We start from the raw sequence: 13,132 nt of genomic DNA on the forward strand, positions 1-13,132 counted from the left end.
TCTTCTCTGCCATATGTCTCATTAGTTCATCTGACATCCAATTAGGCCTAAACCTTGAACAATAATTCTTAGTTGGCATGTAAAGCCTAGTAGCTTCCAAGATAAGTTCTTTGAATGCGTCCCATTTTGAATTTGCTGTTGGTAACATCATCAGTTGGTCCCACTGTATAAAATTTAAATACTGTCTCAGTCCATCGTAGTCGCCTTTATGAAAGCAATAACCCTTCCCTTTACCCCTAATGGTAGTTACCTCTTTGAGTAAATCCCACTTCAGCACACTGTGATCACTGCCACCTAGTGGTTCATTTATCTGCAGATTCTTAATGCATGAAGAATCACTACTGATAATCAGTAGTGATTCTTCTTATTATACTCATCAGAGTCATTAGGCCTATAGCACACTCCTACTCTCAATTTTGATCTCCCAATATCACACCAAACTGACTCTACACTGCACTGTCCAGCGATGTCAACTGGCTTCACTTCCTTGGATTTTATGTATTTCTTAACTAATAGCATATCCCTCCTCCCATCCTATCCTGTCTATCCTTTCTGTAGACATTGCACTCCCCAAATTCCAGTTCAGATTCCTTATATCTGTGTGACTCCACGTGTCTGAAATCCCAACAATATCTGCCTTTGATGTTTTGAGCAATACCTCAAATTCATCAAATTTATTTACTAAACTCCTAGCATTGGTGTTCATGCAAGTATACATGCACCTGTTCTTTTTCTTAGCTACCCTAACACAACCCATGTGTTTACTTGTACCCCAATGATTCCCAGCAGTCTCTGAAATATCCTGCATCTTATTTTCCAGGCTGCTGCTCATTCCAATAGAAGCAGTGCAAGAATCACTTTCACCTCTGCCAGTGGCTACTGTTAATCTATTAGTCCTTGTATTCATTACTACACATTATATGTTTTGATTCCATAGTCAGAAAGATATATGTCAATCAAAATCTTTATCCCTTTTATTTTTGCATATAGCTGTTGATAGAAATGAAATAAATATTACTTTTTAACATGAAAAAAAATTTTCGTTTCTATATTCAATAACCATTGTTATCCCCAGAGTCAATTTTCCTTTAAAGAAATTTAAAATATTTCTATCCCGCTTTTCCAACATCAACTACAATTTTTCTGCAAGTAGGTATATGATTTTCCTCATAAAATCTGAAACATATGAACTGCTAAGAAATTATTTTTCTTTCTATTTACTGCTGAAATTGGTCATTCTATTTCTAACTAATAACAAGTTGTAGTTGTTGTATAAGTATGATTGAAAAATGAAATAACACTCTCCTGCACTTTTTATATTAACCATATTTGATAGAAATAATAAATTATTACATGGGAACAATTATTTTTATTTTCTTTCAAAGATTATTCTTCAATTTAGTATCTCTGCCCTAACTGCCCTAACTGAACAAAACTTTTATAGATTACAAAACAATGGGCACAAACAAATCATATTTTCTATTGTGACACATAAAAGGTAAGCAAGTGATGAGAGATTTCTTTCTCTTATATCAATGCCATCAGGCAGAGAAATTCACCAATGGATTTCTGCAGTTTTGACAGAAATTCTCTGCTTATTCATTACTACACATTACAAAACACATGAACTTCTCTAATGTCCTTTTACTTTCTGAAAAAGTGTGAAGAACTGATCGTAACAGAAACAACGTCATATGGACATAAACACCAGTGGTAATTTATCTGGCTGAGTGACCCACCAGTGGGTCACTCAGCCAAATAATTAACACTTATTTAGCATAAAAATTAGCTCTAATTTTAGGGTCAAATATAACAGAAGAGGAAAAAAATACTTCCCATCAGAATGGGCAAATTTTGTAAAATATACCTGCCACAGGACTATATGTGCAAATTGCAGCCTGGCGTGAACATATTAAAAAAGTGACTGGGTTTCAGTTCATTAATGAACTGAAAGACAGTTTTTGATGTTATTATCAACGTGAGACTAAATAATACAGAAATATTGTTCTGAAGACAAAGAATGGACAAACAGAATTCCATTTTTAAAAAATGTATACCCATCAACAAAAGAAATTCAAAGTAGAGGCTCTAAAGTAAAAAAGTATTATCAATTATCTAAATGGAAAGATTCGTGAATATTTTCTTCTGGGAAGAAATATTGCATTAGATTTCTTAAAATGTTTTATCATGCAAATCCAAAGACAATTATTTTTGAACATCACATTTGAATTAGTTTCTTCTTTCTTTTTTTTTTTTTTTCTGTTGTTACAGCTGGACTGAAAAGGGTTAATACTTGAGGTTCCCTTGAGTTACATCATACCTGGTTTATTATTAATAAAACCACAAGCTTATTACAATCAATACCACATACATAGTTCATTCAATACCTGATTCCGCCTCCAGTGTAAGCCTAGATGACCAACCTACCAAGCCCCACATTCCAACACAAATGTGGAATGTGGAATGCACTCATCAAAAGAATTGAAGAGAAGCTGAAACTACACAACGAAGAATGAAATAAATTATATTAGGAATCAGGCTGTTGGATATGAAGAGAAACACATGGATTAGGGCAAACTCAAGTAAAGGACATTCTAATCAAAACTAAAAACTGAAATGGATTTGGGCAGGACATATAGCTCAAAGACATGATGACAGATGGACTAAGAAAATAACAGAATGGTACCCGAGAAGAGTTAAAAGAAAACCTGGAGGGCAACAACGGAGATGGACAGATGAAATTAGAGAGTTCATTGGCAGTAAACATTTGGCCGTTGCACAAAACAGAAGGAACGGGAAAGGCCTTCATTCTGTAATGGAATGAAAACGGCTGATGACAATGATGAATGTATATAATCGGTATATTTGGATTTTCCACTCATAGACTCAGGAATGTAATCTCCCCCCTCCAAAAAAATCATTAAGTCTTACTGCATTTGACTAATTTCATAAACCATTAACAACTCAGAAATTTTTTTCAGCTGGTGCAGCATAAGCCTCGAGCTTCCTTGCACCATATTGCTAATAATAACAATGAAGGGGTGACTTACTTTCATCCAGGTGGAATTTGAGGGATCAAGGCGGCTGTTCATTGTGACAGTGTCTTCCAGATGAGGAGAATTAGCACCTGATAAGAGCAACATGTGGCACCTATAATAAAAAATATACATGTTTCTGGCTGTTCTTGTTCCTTCTTATCTTTTCTTCCCCAATACTGAGAAATTAACAACAACAAACAATTTTACTTAATAACAATTTCTACCAGTTCAATTACTTAGATTAGCAAACATGTGACTCAGGTTATGGTGAATATTTACAGTGAAATTTTGATTTAATAAACTATATGGGAGTAAAGCCTGTTAAAATCTGTCTGTTAAAATCCAGTTGTCCCTTAAACTAGAAAGAAATACACATATACACTGAAGTAGCTAGAATACTACTGAAAGAGTTCTGTACTAAAGGAGTTTGATGAGGAGAGACAATATCTCCAAAGTGTTTACTGCTGCCCTTGAAGGAGCTTTCAGAAGATTAGACTGGTCGCAAGAAAGGAGTCAATGTGAATGGAGAGTACCTAAACCATTTACAATTTGCAGATGACATTGTAATCATAAGCCATGATCCAGAAGAATTTGAGAAAAATCTTAATCAGTTATGCAGAGTTAGTAAAGATTTCGGACTAAAGATAAATATGGTCAAAACAAAAGTAATGATTTGGGTAAAGTGAGGATTGAGCCATGAACATTCCCTTCCTAAAAAAATGTAGATTCTAGTTCGTTCACCAGTTAAACCAGCTTTATTAATTATACACATTCTACAGGAAAACATACAATTGCAAACGCACTGTTTATCCTGAAAGGATTGGAAGCATTAGTATTAGTAATGACAAATGATTAGCATTAGCAGAGGCATACGACGTAAGAAAGCAAGCTTACACAGCATCAGCCAAAAAAAAAAAAAAAAACTTCCCCCATCAACCTCCAAGTCCCTCAAATAATTTGTCTAGCTCTTCTTTGAATTTATTGAAACTATCCACTTCCACAACAACAGATGGAAGTTTGTTCCAACAATCAACCATCCACATGTATCATGCAACCATCCTAACTCAATTTGAATTTATACACCCTCATGCATGTGGTCCGAGCAAGAAGAAGAATGCCATCAGTACTGAGCTCGCTCAATCTATTCAAAGCCTTACATACCTCAATTAGATCACCTTACAGGTACGTAGTCTCCAGACACTGCAATCTGCAAAACTGAAGCCTTTCTTGGTAAGACCACCCCTTTGTTTCCCTTGCCAATCTCACTGCCCTTCTCTGCACTCAAACATCCTTCCTAAAATAAGGGCTGACCTGCATGCAGAACTGAAGATGTGGCCCTTTCAGCTAAACAATTCTGAACTATATAACATGCTTTTCAACTAAGGGTTGACTACAAATTCACTCTCCAAATATAAAGCAAATGCAGTAGGTACAGTTGTTGAAGCATATCATAGTCCACTATGATATGCTTCAACAAACATGTATATATAGTAGCTGTTGAACAATTAAAAATTTATTATTATTATTTTTTTTTTAATGTTAAATTTTAAGTCACATAATCCTGATGTACAATGAAAACTAAGCATTAAAAACTACTAACAAACATTAATACACTGTATAAATATTACCAAAATAAAACTATAAATTAAATGTTTATTAAGAACTTTAGTCCTGAGATAATTAAAAATATTAATTTTCTCCATTTAGATAAAATTATTGAGACAAATAATTTGATTTAAGTTGGCATCACTGAACAAAGCCTACTTTTTATCAAGCATGTCCAGCAAGCGAAAAAGTCTCTCACAAAGCACAATAGTTGCAGGTGATGCTAGATATTTCAATGCATGCTGCGCAACAAGCAGACGCGATGCATGGTGTGTAATTTGACTGGAGAAGCATTCTTCTCAATGTCAGGCTCAGATGTATAACATTTGATTAAAATATACACTTCAGATTCTGCCATTTCAGTCTCATCATAGTCTGTACTAGATGAAAAATCAAGCAACTTAACTTTCTTTGCTAGAATTTCATCAAATACAACAGCACTTACTTGAACTTGAGCATCTTCTTTAAGGACCTTAACAAGGTCCTTAAGTTTGCTTTCAATAATTGACCATACACTTTCTCTCTTATTTCTGCAAGCATATGTACCTTTAAATCAGAGATCTAAAGCAAAGCAATCTTCAGCCATTCTTGATTGCAATCTTCAAGGTGTTTCTCCATATCATCACAGAAATCAGTGTAAAAATTAAGACATAAGCAGGATCAATCCTCTACTATTTTTACATTTTTTAACAAATACATAAAGCATGGAAGAGCAACTGAACACGATACACACCTCCAACCAATATCTCTGTTAGCTTTTCGAACAGTTCTAGCAGAGATTTCAAAACACAAAGCTTTTCCCCATTCACCTTCATTTTTTTTTTTTTTTTATGTAAACCCCAAACACGAGAGGTATTAGAACCTATAGTACTTAGTACCGTGCTTGGGAGGGTTGAAGGTTGAGAAGATGAAAGAAGATATTTGTTGACAGTGAACTTCTGTAGACTGTAATTTTCAAGAAATATGTATGAAGGACGGTTGTTCCAGAAAACGGCAGTTGAATGAATAAACAAGGAAGATGAAAAGTTGATTCTGTGAGTTTGAAGTTGGACAGTAAATGGATGTTGGCTGCACATGTTCAGACGGTTTTGAAAGAGAGAGCGGGAATTATTGAAGCCAATTCAGAAGAACAGTGCCCATGGAAGTATCTGTAGAAGAGGCATGCAGCAGAAACAGTACGTCTATGAGACAGCGAGTGGGGAGAATCTGTTAGAGATGAATCATTAATTAACCTAACTGCCCTCTTCTGAATGGAATCAAGAAGCCTGAGAGAGGTTTTGGGGGCACCACCCCAGATGTGGGAACAATATTCCATGGCAGGGTGGATTTGTGATTTATACAGAGTGAGCAGCTCTTTGGAAGAAAAGTAATGCCGAGAGTGAAAGAGAAAACCAAGTTTTTTAGATGCAGAGGAAGCAATATTTGTAATGTGCTTGTGCCAAGTGAGATTAGAAGTCAGGGTAATCGCCAAAAGAGATATATCATTTTGCCTAGAAATTGGAGTGTCACTAAAGATAAGCATAGGAGCAGAAGAATCCTTTTTGCGAGATAGCATTAGCATTCGCATAGCATTAGCAATAGCAATAGCATTATAGAGATATAAGACAAGACTGAGGTTTAGAAGGGTTGAAATCAAATAAGTTGTCTTTGCCCCACTGGAGAATTACCTGAAGATCGGCATTTAAGGAATTGGTAGCAGATTTTCGAGAAGTTGAAGCTGATTGTGCAGGGCATGATTGTGCATGTTTCTCAAAATGGAAAGTAGAATGCAATGTGCTATCATCGGCAAAACTATGGATAGGATTTCCAGTCAATGGAAGATGGTCATTAATATACAAGAGGAAACGAGTGGGAGAAAGAACTGAACCTTGGGGGACACTGGCATTAGTGGAGAAGTTAGAAGACAGAACCATTTACCATCACTCTCAGTGAGCGATCAGAGAGAAAACTAGATAACCAATTACAAAAAACAGTTGGCAAACCATACGATGGAAGCTTGTTTAGAACACCTTTATGCCAAACATGATCGAAAGCCTTTGAGATGTCAAGAGCAACTACTTGTGTTTCACCGAACCTTTCTATTGAATTAGTCCATAAATGGGAAACATAAGCCAGAATATCACCAATGGATCGACACTGATGGAATCCATACTGGCAATCATTGATCAGACCGAAGGTTTCTAGGTAGTTTAAGAGTTGGCGGTTAATTGATTTCTCCATTACTTTAGAAAGAGTAGAAGTAATTGCAATGGGACAATAATTGGATGGGAGGAATTTGTCACCCTTTTTAGGAACTGGCTGGATATGAGCAAATTTCCAAGTAGAAGGAAAAACACCTTTGGAATAAGAAAGTGAAAAAAGGTGGCAAAGAATAGGAGTAAGTTCAGGAGCACATGTTTTAAGAACAAGTGGAGAAATACCATTGGGACCTGGAGCTTTCTTAGCATCAAGAGTCGTCAAAATCCTTCTGACATCCTTTTGATGGAAGACCACAGGAGGCATTGAATGGAGCGTGTTGGGAATGGTGGGAGGTGTTTTACCAAGATCATTAATACACGAGTTGGAGGAAAACTGGGATGCTAGCAAGTAAGCTTTATCCTTGGCTGAAGTGACAACGGAACCATCTGGTTTGGACAGAGGCGGGAGCAGAGATGGGCAAAAGTTGCGGCCAATAGCTTTGGCAAGAGACCAGAATGCTCGGCTACTATTAGGGCAACAAGCAAGTTTTCTACTCTTAGCCTGTTCAAACTTTAGTTTGGACTGATTAATAACTGCTTTATAATTGTTGCGAGCTTTGGTGTAGACAGAAAATGAAACTGAAGAATTAGAAACAAGCCAATTACGATGTGCAAAGTTCTTCTCTTGAACAGCCTTAGGACATTTATTGGAAAACCAAGGTTTAGGATGAGATTTTAAAGTGGAGTGTGGGATAAAGGATTCCATTCCTGGAAGAATAATTTCACTGACACGATCTGAGCAAACGTTGACATCAGAAGTTTTGAAACAGTAATCCGACCAAGGAAAAGAAATCTCGCAGGTCATCCCATTTTGTATTCTTGTAATGCCGAACAATACAACGTTGGGAATAGCCACGAGATAGAGGATCCATTGGAGAAGAGACAATCACCAAGTTGTGATCTGAGGTGCCTGAAAGATCTTTCACTTCGACCGTGTTCTTAGAAGGGTTGTTTATGAGAAAAAGATCAAGCATGTTGGCTGTATAGTTAGGATTGTCCAGTATTCTTGTAGGTAAATGAACAATCTGTGCAAGGTCATTAGTAATTGCAAAAGCCTCAACATCTCGACCAGCTGGGTCAGTGTGACTAGAAAACGGAAGCCAGCTGGAGTTGTGAACATTAAAATCACTAAGGAAAATTACCTCACTGTTAGGAAAGTGGGACTGGAGAAAGTCAAGTTGCAAAGAGAGGAAGTCAAAGAGCTCCAAGTGATTAGTGGAGTTGGGAGAATGGTAGAGACAACAGATGAATTTGACAGAATGAGGTAAAGAGATTTTAAGCCAGAGAAGATCGAAAAGAGGAGATTCCAAATTACCAAGTCTCTGAGAGGGAATATTGGAACAAACATATGCACAAGTACCACCTTTGAGGCAAAAGGAATCGTACAGCGAATAATTTGAGCAACTGAGATGAGCAGTAGTTGAATCAAATGAGATTCTGTCAGAAAAATACATGGGGTTTGGTAGACTGCAAGTGGAAGTGGACATTGTTGAGATTAGAACTGAAACCATGTATATTTGTGAAATGAATTAGGAAGTGCTTGGGAGGTTTAGATCTTTTCGCAGATAAGCTTGCTCTGTTAGTTTGACAATTCATCGTGGTGTATTCAATAGTAAGAAAAAGTGAGTGGGACATGCTGTATGAAGTAATGAAATTTTTGCATACGGTATACATATGGTAAGAATATATCCAGATCGTTGACATAATGTGGCCTCGACAATGCTCCCTGCATACACACTACTCGGACTCCCTCCAGTCACTATCTGGCAGAGTAGAGGTAGCAAGATTATACACTAGCTGATCCGGAAGCCTCCTAGAGATTAACCAATAGGTCTGGTCCAGTGTATTAACTAGCGGCTGGCCTGCGAACACCGTTTTAGAGCTGTACCCTCGAAATGTAAGGAATATTGGATCTCGCCACGATGTTCATCATAACTCAAAAGTCACCAATCACACTGCATGATGGAAGAGATAGGGAAGGGTTGACTGGAACTTAGCTCTAGAGACTAAACATGGGTTCCACCACTTCAAGCCTCCAATAAGCAAAGTGGTGGTATTGCACCAGTTGATGAGAGTCATCTACCACCTAGTACTGCCTGGTAACATAGAGGGGCAGCATTCCTCCATGTGGTGTGGGCGCCACACCTCCACCCCTGCTTACGTTGGTTCATACCTGGGTGGTCATCCACCATTTACTTGTGCATGGAGGTTATACCCAAGATTACTAACAGTCCCACCATCGTGAAGGTGCAAGCAGAGGATTTGGCTGTCATAGACCATCCGGACTTCACCGAAATTGGGTCCACTTGACTTGAGTGTCACCCGAACATTAGTTCCATCAGCGAGGAACTAATATTCGACACTCCCGGGTAGCAAGTACAGCTTGTCTGCATTCCATCTAGTAACAACATCCTGGATAGGCATTTCTGAAGGCAGGTGGCATTTAATCAGTTCTTGTTTCAACTTGTCAAAGTTGACAGGACTTTGTTTAAAATGATCCACAATTTTATGACATTTTACAACAACAACAGCTTCTAAACCAACATCAACCAAACCTTTCTTGTTTTTTATTTGCAACACACAATAATAATTCAAATGACATTTATCATATTAAAAGTTATCTGTTCCTATTGTTCTTACTTTTATTGATAGTTGCCAATCATTAATTACACTATTTATAAGCCAAGCTGCGGTTTCCATGAAATGGCATTCTTCCATGATGTAAACACCAAGAAAAAAAGCTTGAAAATGCATTATTAATAAGTTGGGCTGTTATACCAAGGTAATTTTTATTTGCAACATTTGTCCAATTGTTGGTTGTCAATAAAACGTTTGCAGCACTTTGGAGCAGTTGATTGATTTCTCTGATTCATAGAGCCTTGCCATAATCATTGAACATGATGGAAATATATGTTTTATTACCTGAAGCAACATGAATAATTCTTGGCAAGCCATCATTATTAACAATATTAAATGAGCATATTTGTGTAACCCACTTGGCAATGGAGTTGGTTAACCTATCGTATTGAGCATGATCTATTGATTGCCATTTTCAATGCATGTCACTCAAAGTTATCAGACACATTTCAGACTACTAATAGTGTTTTTTTTTTTTTTCTTTTCATATGTTGAAATTCCAACTGCCCCATACATGTCTATTTCGCAAATGATATTGAAGTGTTGATGTACTGTGATGATACTTAAAATGTTTACCACAATATTCACAGACCACAGTTTTGTTGTCACTAAATGTAAACTGACCATTTATAACAGACATTTTTGTTTATGATGGCACAAAATATAAAAAATGCAATAACAAGAATGATCACTTTATACTATTGGTTTTGAGTTACAGCTGCCGATCCTCTGTCAGTGTGCAATAAGGCTAATGGGAACAACTGAACCAAGACTGTGGATATGTAAGATTCTGAAAACTTGCAGCAGTGGCCATTTTAATGCCTAAAGCAGAAGGCTTTGGCACTGTTACAAGCAATAATAGTGAAAATGAATTTTTTATGGTTGAGTAAATTGAAAAGTTTCTATTAAAAGATACAGCCCCATACAACTGAAGAACTTTATAACATTGTACAGATTAATTATTTTAAGATTATTTATCACATACAGTCGGTCCTCGTATAACATGTGTTTATACTACACGAATTCAATCATACACGATTTATAAATAGGGGAATGTTATCTTATATAACACGAACCGAATTCACTTATGCACGATTCACCTTTGTGTTATCAAGAAATGGCAGTCGGACGCAGAATCACCCCCAACTGAACGCAACACGATAGGAATGAAGAGAAGATTTTGAAAATGTATTTATGTTTTTTATATAAGTGAAGGGAAAACACATTTCACCATAATAAAGTAAAAACCCACACAATTCCAGCTATCGGTATAATCGCAAATTCAATTAGATGGAGTTTATAACAGATTCCACTAGCAGAAACGCAACTGGAAATTGTTTTTATTGTTTTATGGTAGTAACCCCCAGAAATGTGCTTTAGTAAAATGTGAGGTGTTAATAGTGTATCTCTGCCTTTATGGTGTTGTTTATTCAGTTGCTACACGCGCGCAGCTTTGTTTATGTGTATCAAGTGTGCCTCCTCATTTTGTAATTGTGCTTTATTCCCAAAAAATGAGTGAAATACTTAAAAGGTGTGAAAAAGAAGCATCCTAGTGAAGACCCTACAGATTCAAAGAGAAAAAGAAAAGAAATATCGATAAACAGAGGCAGACTGGATCAAAAATTCTTACCCGAGAAAATTTGTAGTGGCCTCACTATGGTTTATGGCCAAAATCACACCGGCCTCCGGCCCACTGGGATTTCCCCGGTAAGGCTTATGGCCAGTGCGCCACTGTCGATAGCAAAGAAATATGAAACTGAGAAACGCTTTGAGCGAAATGAAAGACCATGTGATATTGCACGTGCTACAGGCCTAAATGAGGCAATGCCGAGAATTAGAAAGAATGCAGAAAAAATAAAAACTTTCATAGCAGGAACAACTCAAAGTGTAATTAAAATCCATTAGATCAAGACACAGAGTTGGAAGGGATGGAACAGCTGTCATCTGTTTGGATAGAAAATCAAACAAAAAACAAGTTTGCTTACGATGGAAGCAAAAGCATTAGAAATATTTTATTACGTAATAGTTGTAATAAAATACTTACGTATTTTATTACGATTATTTATTGTGTTTGGAAATGTTTTAGTTACAAATGTGTTTTCGATCTTGGGTGGTTGGCACCTAACCCTACTTTTCCCATAGGGGCTGTTTATATTGCACAATTTTGCATTGCACAAAGGTTTCTAGGAACACAACTATCATGCTATATGAGGACTGACTGTATATGATTACCAACTAAAATGCACAACTGAAACAACAGTGCCTCTAAAAAGAACATTCATTGGTAAGCTTTATTTGCTCCAATGCAAAGGTTTAATTTAGTAGGCATCGTTGCTTTGAATATAAAAATGTCAAAACCAAGATTAATACAATTAATACAATTGAAATGAATTCTTCCACTATTGCTTATGATTTCAACTTCACAGAAAAAGCATTTGATGATTCTATGCTATATTTCAGTTCCAGATGTATCCAATTTTAGATCATTCTTAATCGTAAGATTAAAAAATTTTAATCATCATTAAAATTTGCACACACATTGATTGCTTTAATTAATGAAATTAATCAACAGTCCTAGTGTACTAAGCCACAATTGAAAACCAAGTACTCCAACCTTTTCCTTCCTATTAAGTTCTACATGTGGTATGCACACAACGTGTTATTAATAAAGGAAACAGAGCCACCACTAGTAATCTTTTTCTTAAATTCAATACAATACACGAAAGATTAAAATATAGCCTTGAAATAGAAACTGACAATAAAATCAACTTCCTTAACCTCACAATATATAAAATAGGCACCAGACTAGGAACCAAAATCTATAGAAAAGGCGCACACGCACGCACGCACACACACAGAGGAAAATATTTGCATTTTTAATCACATCACCCACTCAGTATAAAAAAAAAAGTCTGCTCTCTACAATCGAATCTACAATGCCATTAAGTTTATTTTTTCGCAGGACAATTTATCCACCGAGCTACAATATCTTACAGAGAAATTCATAACTAGGAAATACCTTTCATACCTAATCCAACACACAATTTCTGTTGCAAGAAATAATGTCAATAACCCACATAATCATAGCACCAATCAGAACAACAAACAGAACACACATGCATTGTCATCCCCTACCACAGCCGACTCGCCAGACAGCTTCGCCAAGTGTTTGTCAATACAGACATAACGTTAATATTTTCTTCGTACAATAAATTAGGGACCATCTTTAATGCATATTAAAAGACACACGAATATCCAATAAGTGACATCAACAACGTTATATATTTAATTAAATGTCAATCCGGTTGCAATGCATGCTACATCAGGAGCACTACTGCAAAATACGGCGCCACAAAAACTTCCAATACACGTGCTTACTACCATCATAATAGCTTCAAAACTAATCAAGCCAGCACCAAACTTACACAACATATACACTCTCACAACTACAATCCCCTAATCGATTCAGCCATTGCAATTATTAAATTAGAATCTAGTTACAAAATCTTCCAGCACCTCGTGTTGGAAGATTTAGTGTTATGGCGACACCTCGGGTATCGCCATAACGCTAAATTTAACATTCTAAACAAGAAACTGCCAACCAACCTTTCATTG

At 36.5% G+C, this 13,132-nt stretch overlaps 1 protein-coding gene across 1 annotated transcript in view; it reads right to left on the reverse strand.

The window, feature by feature from the left end:
- LOC150080926 (protein NDRG3-like) overlaps positions 1 to 13,132 on the reverse strand; it is a 274,856-nt gene that overhangs the window by 117,951 nt on the left and 143,773 nt on the right. The window contains exon 10 of the mRNA XM_090380617.1: positions 3,051 to 3,150. Coding sequence (XP_090236743.1) covers positions 3,051 to 3,150 — 100 coding nt within the window. The remainder of the gene's footprint in view (positions 1 to 3,050; positions 3,151 to 13,132) is intronic.

Source organism: Mastigoproctus giganteus, chromosome 9 (genome assembly GCF_048544385.1).
Source record: "Mastigoproctus giganteus isolate SK-2022 chromosome 9, ASM4854438v1, whole genome shotgun sequence".
In the NCBI taxonomy this organism is placed as follows: Eukaryota; Metazoa; Arthropoda; class Arachnida; order Uropygi; family Thelyphonidae; genus Mastigoproctus; species Mastigoproctus giganteus.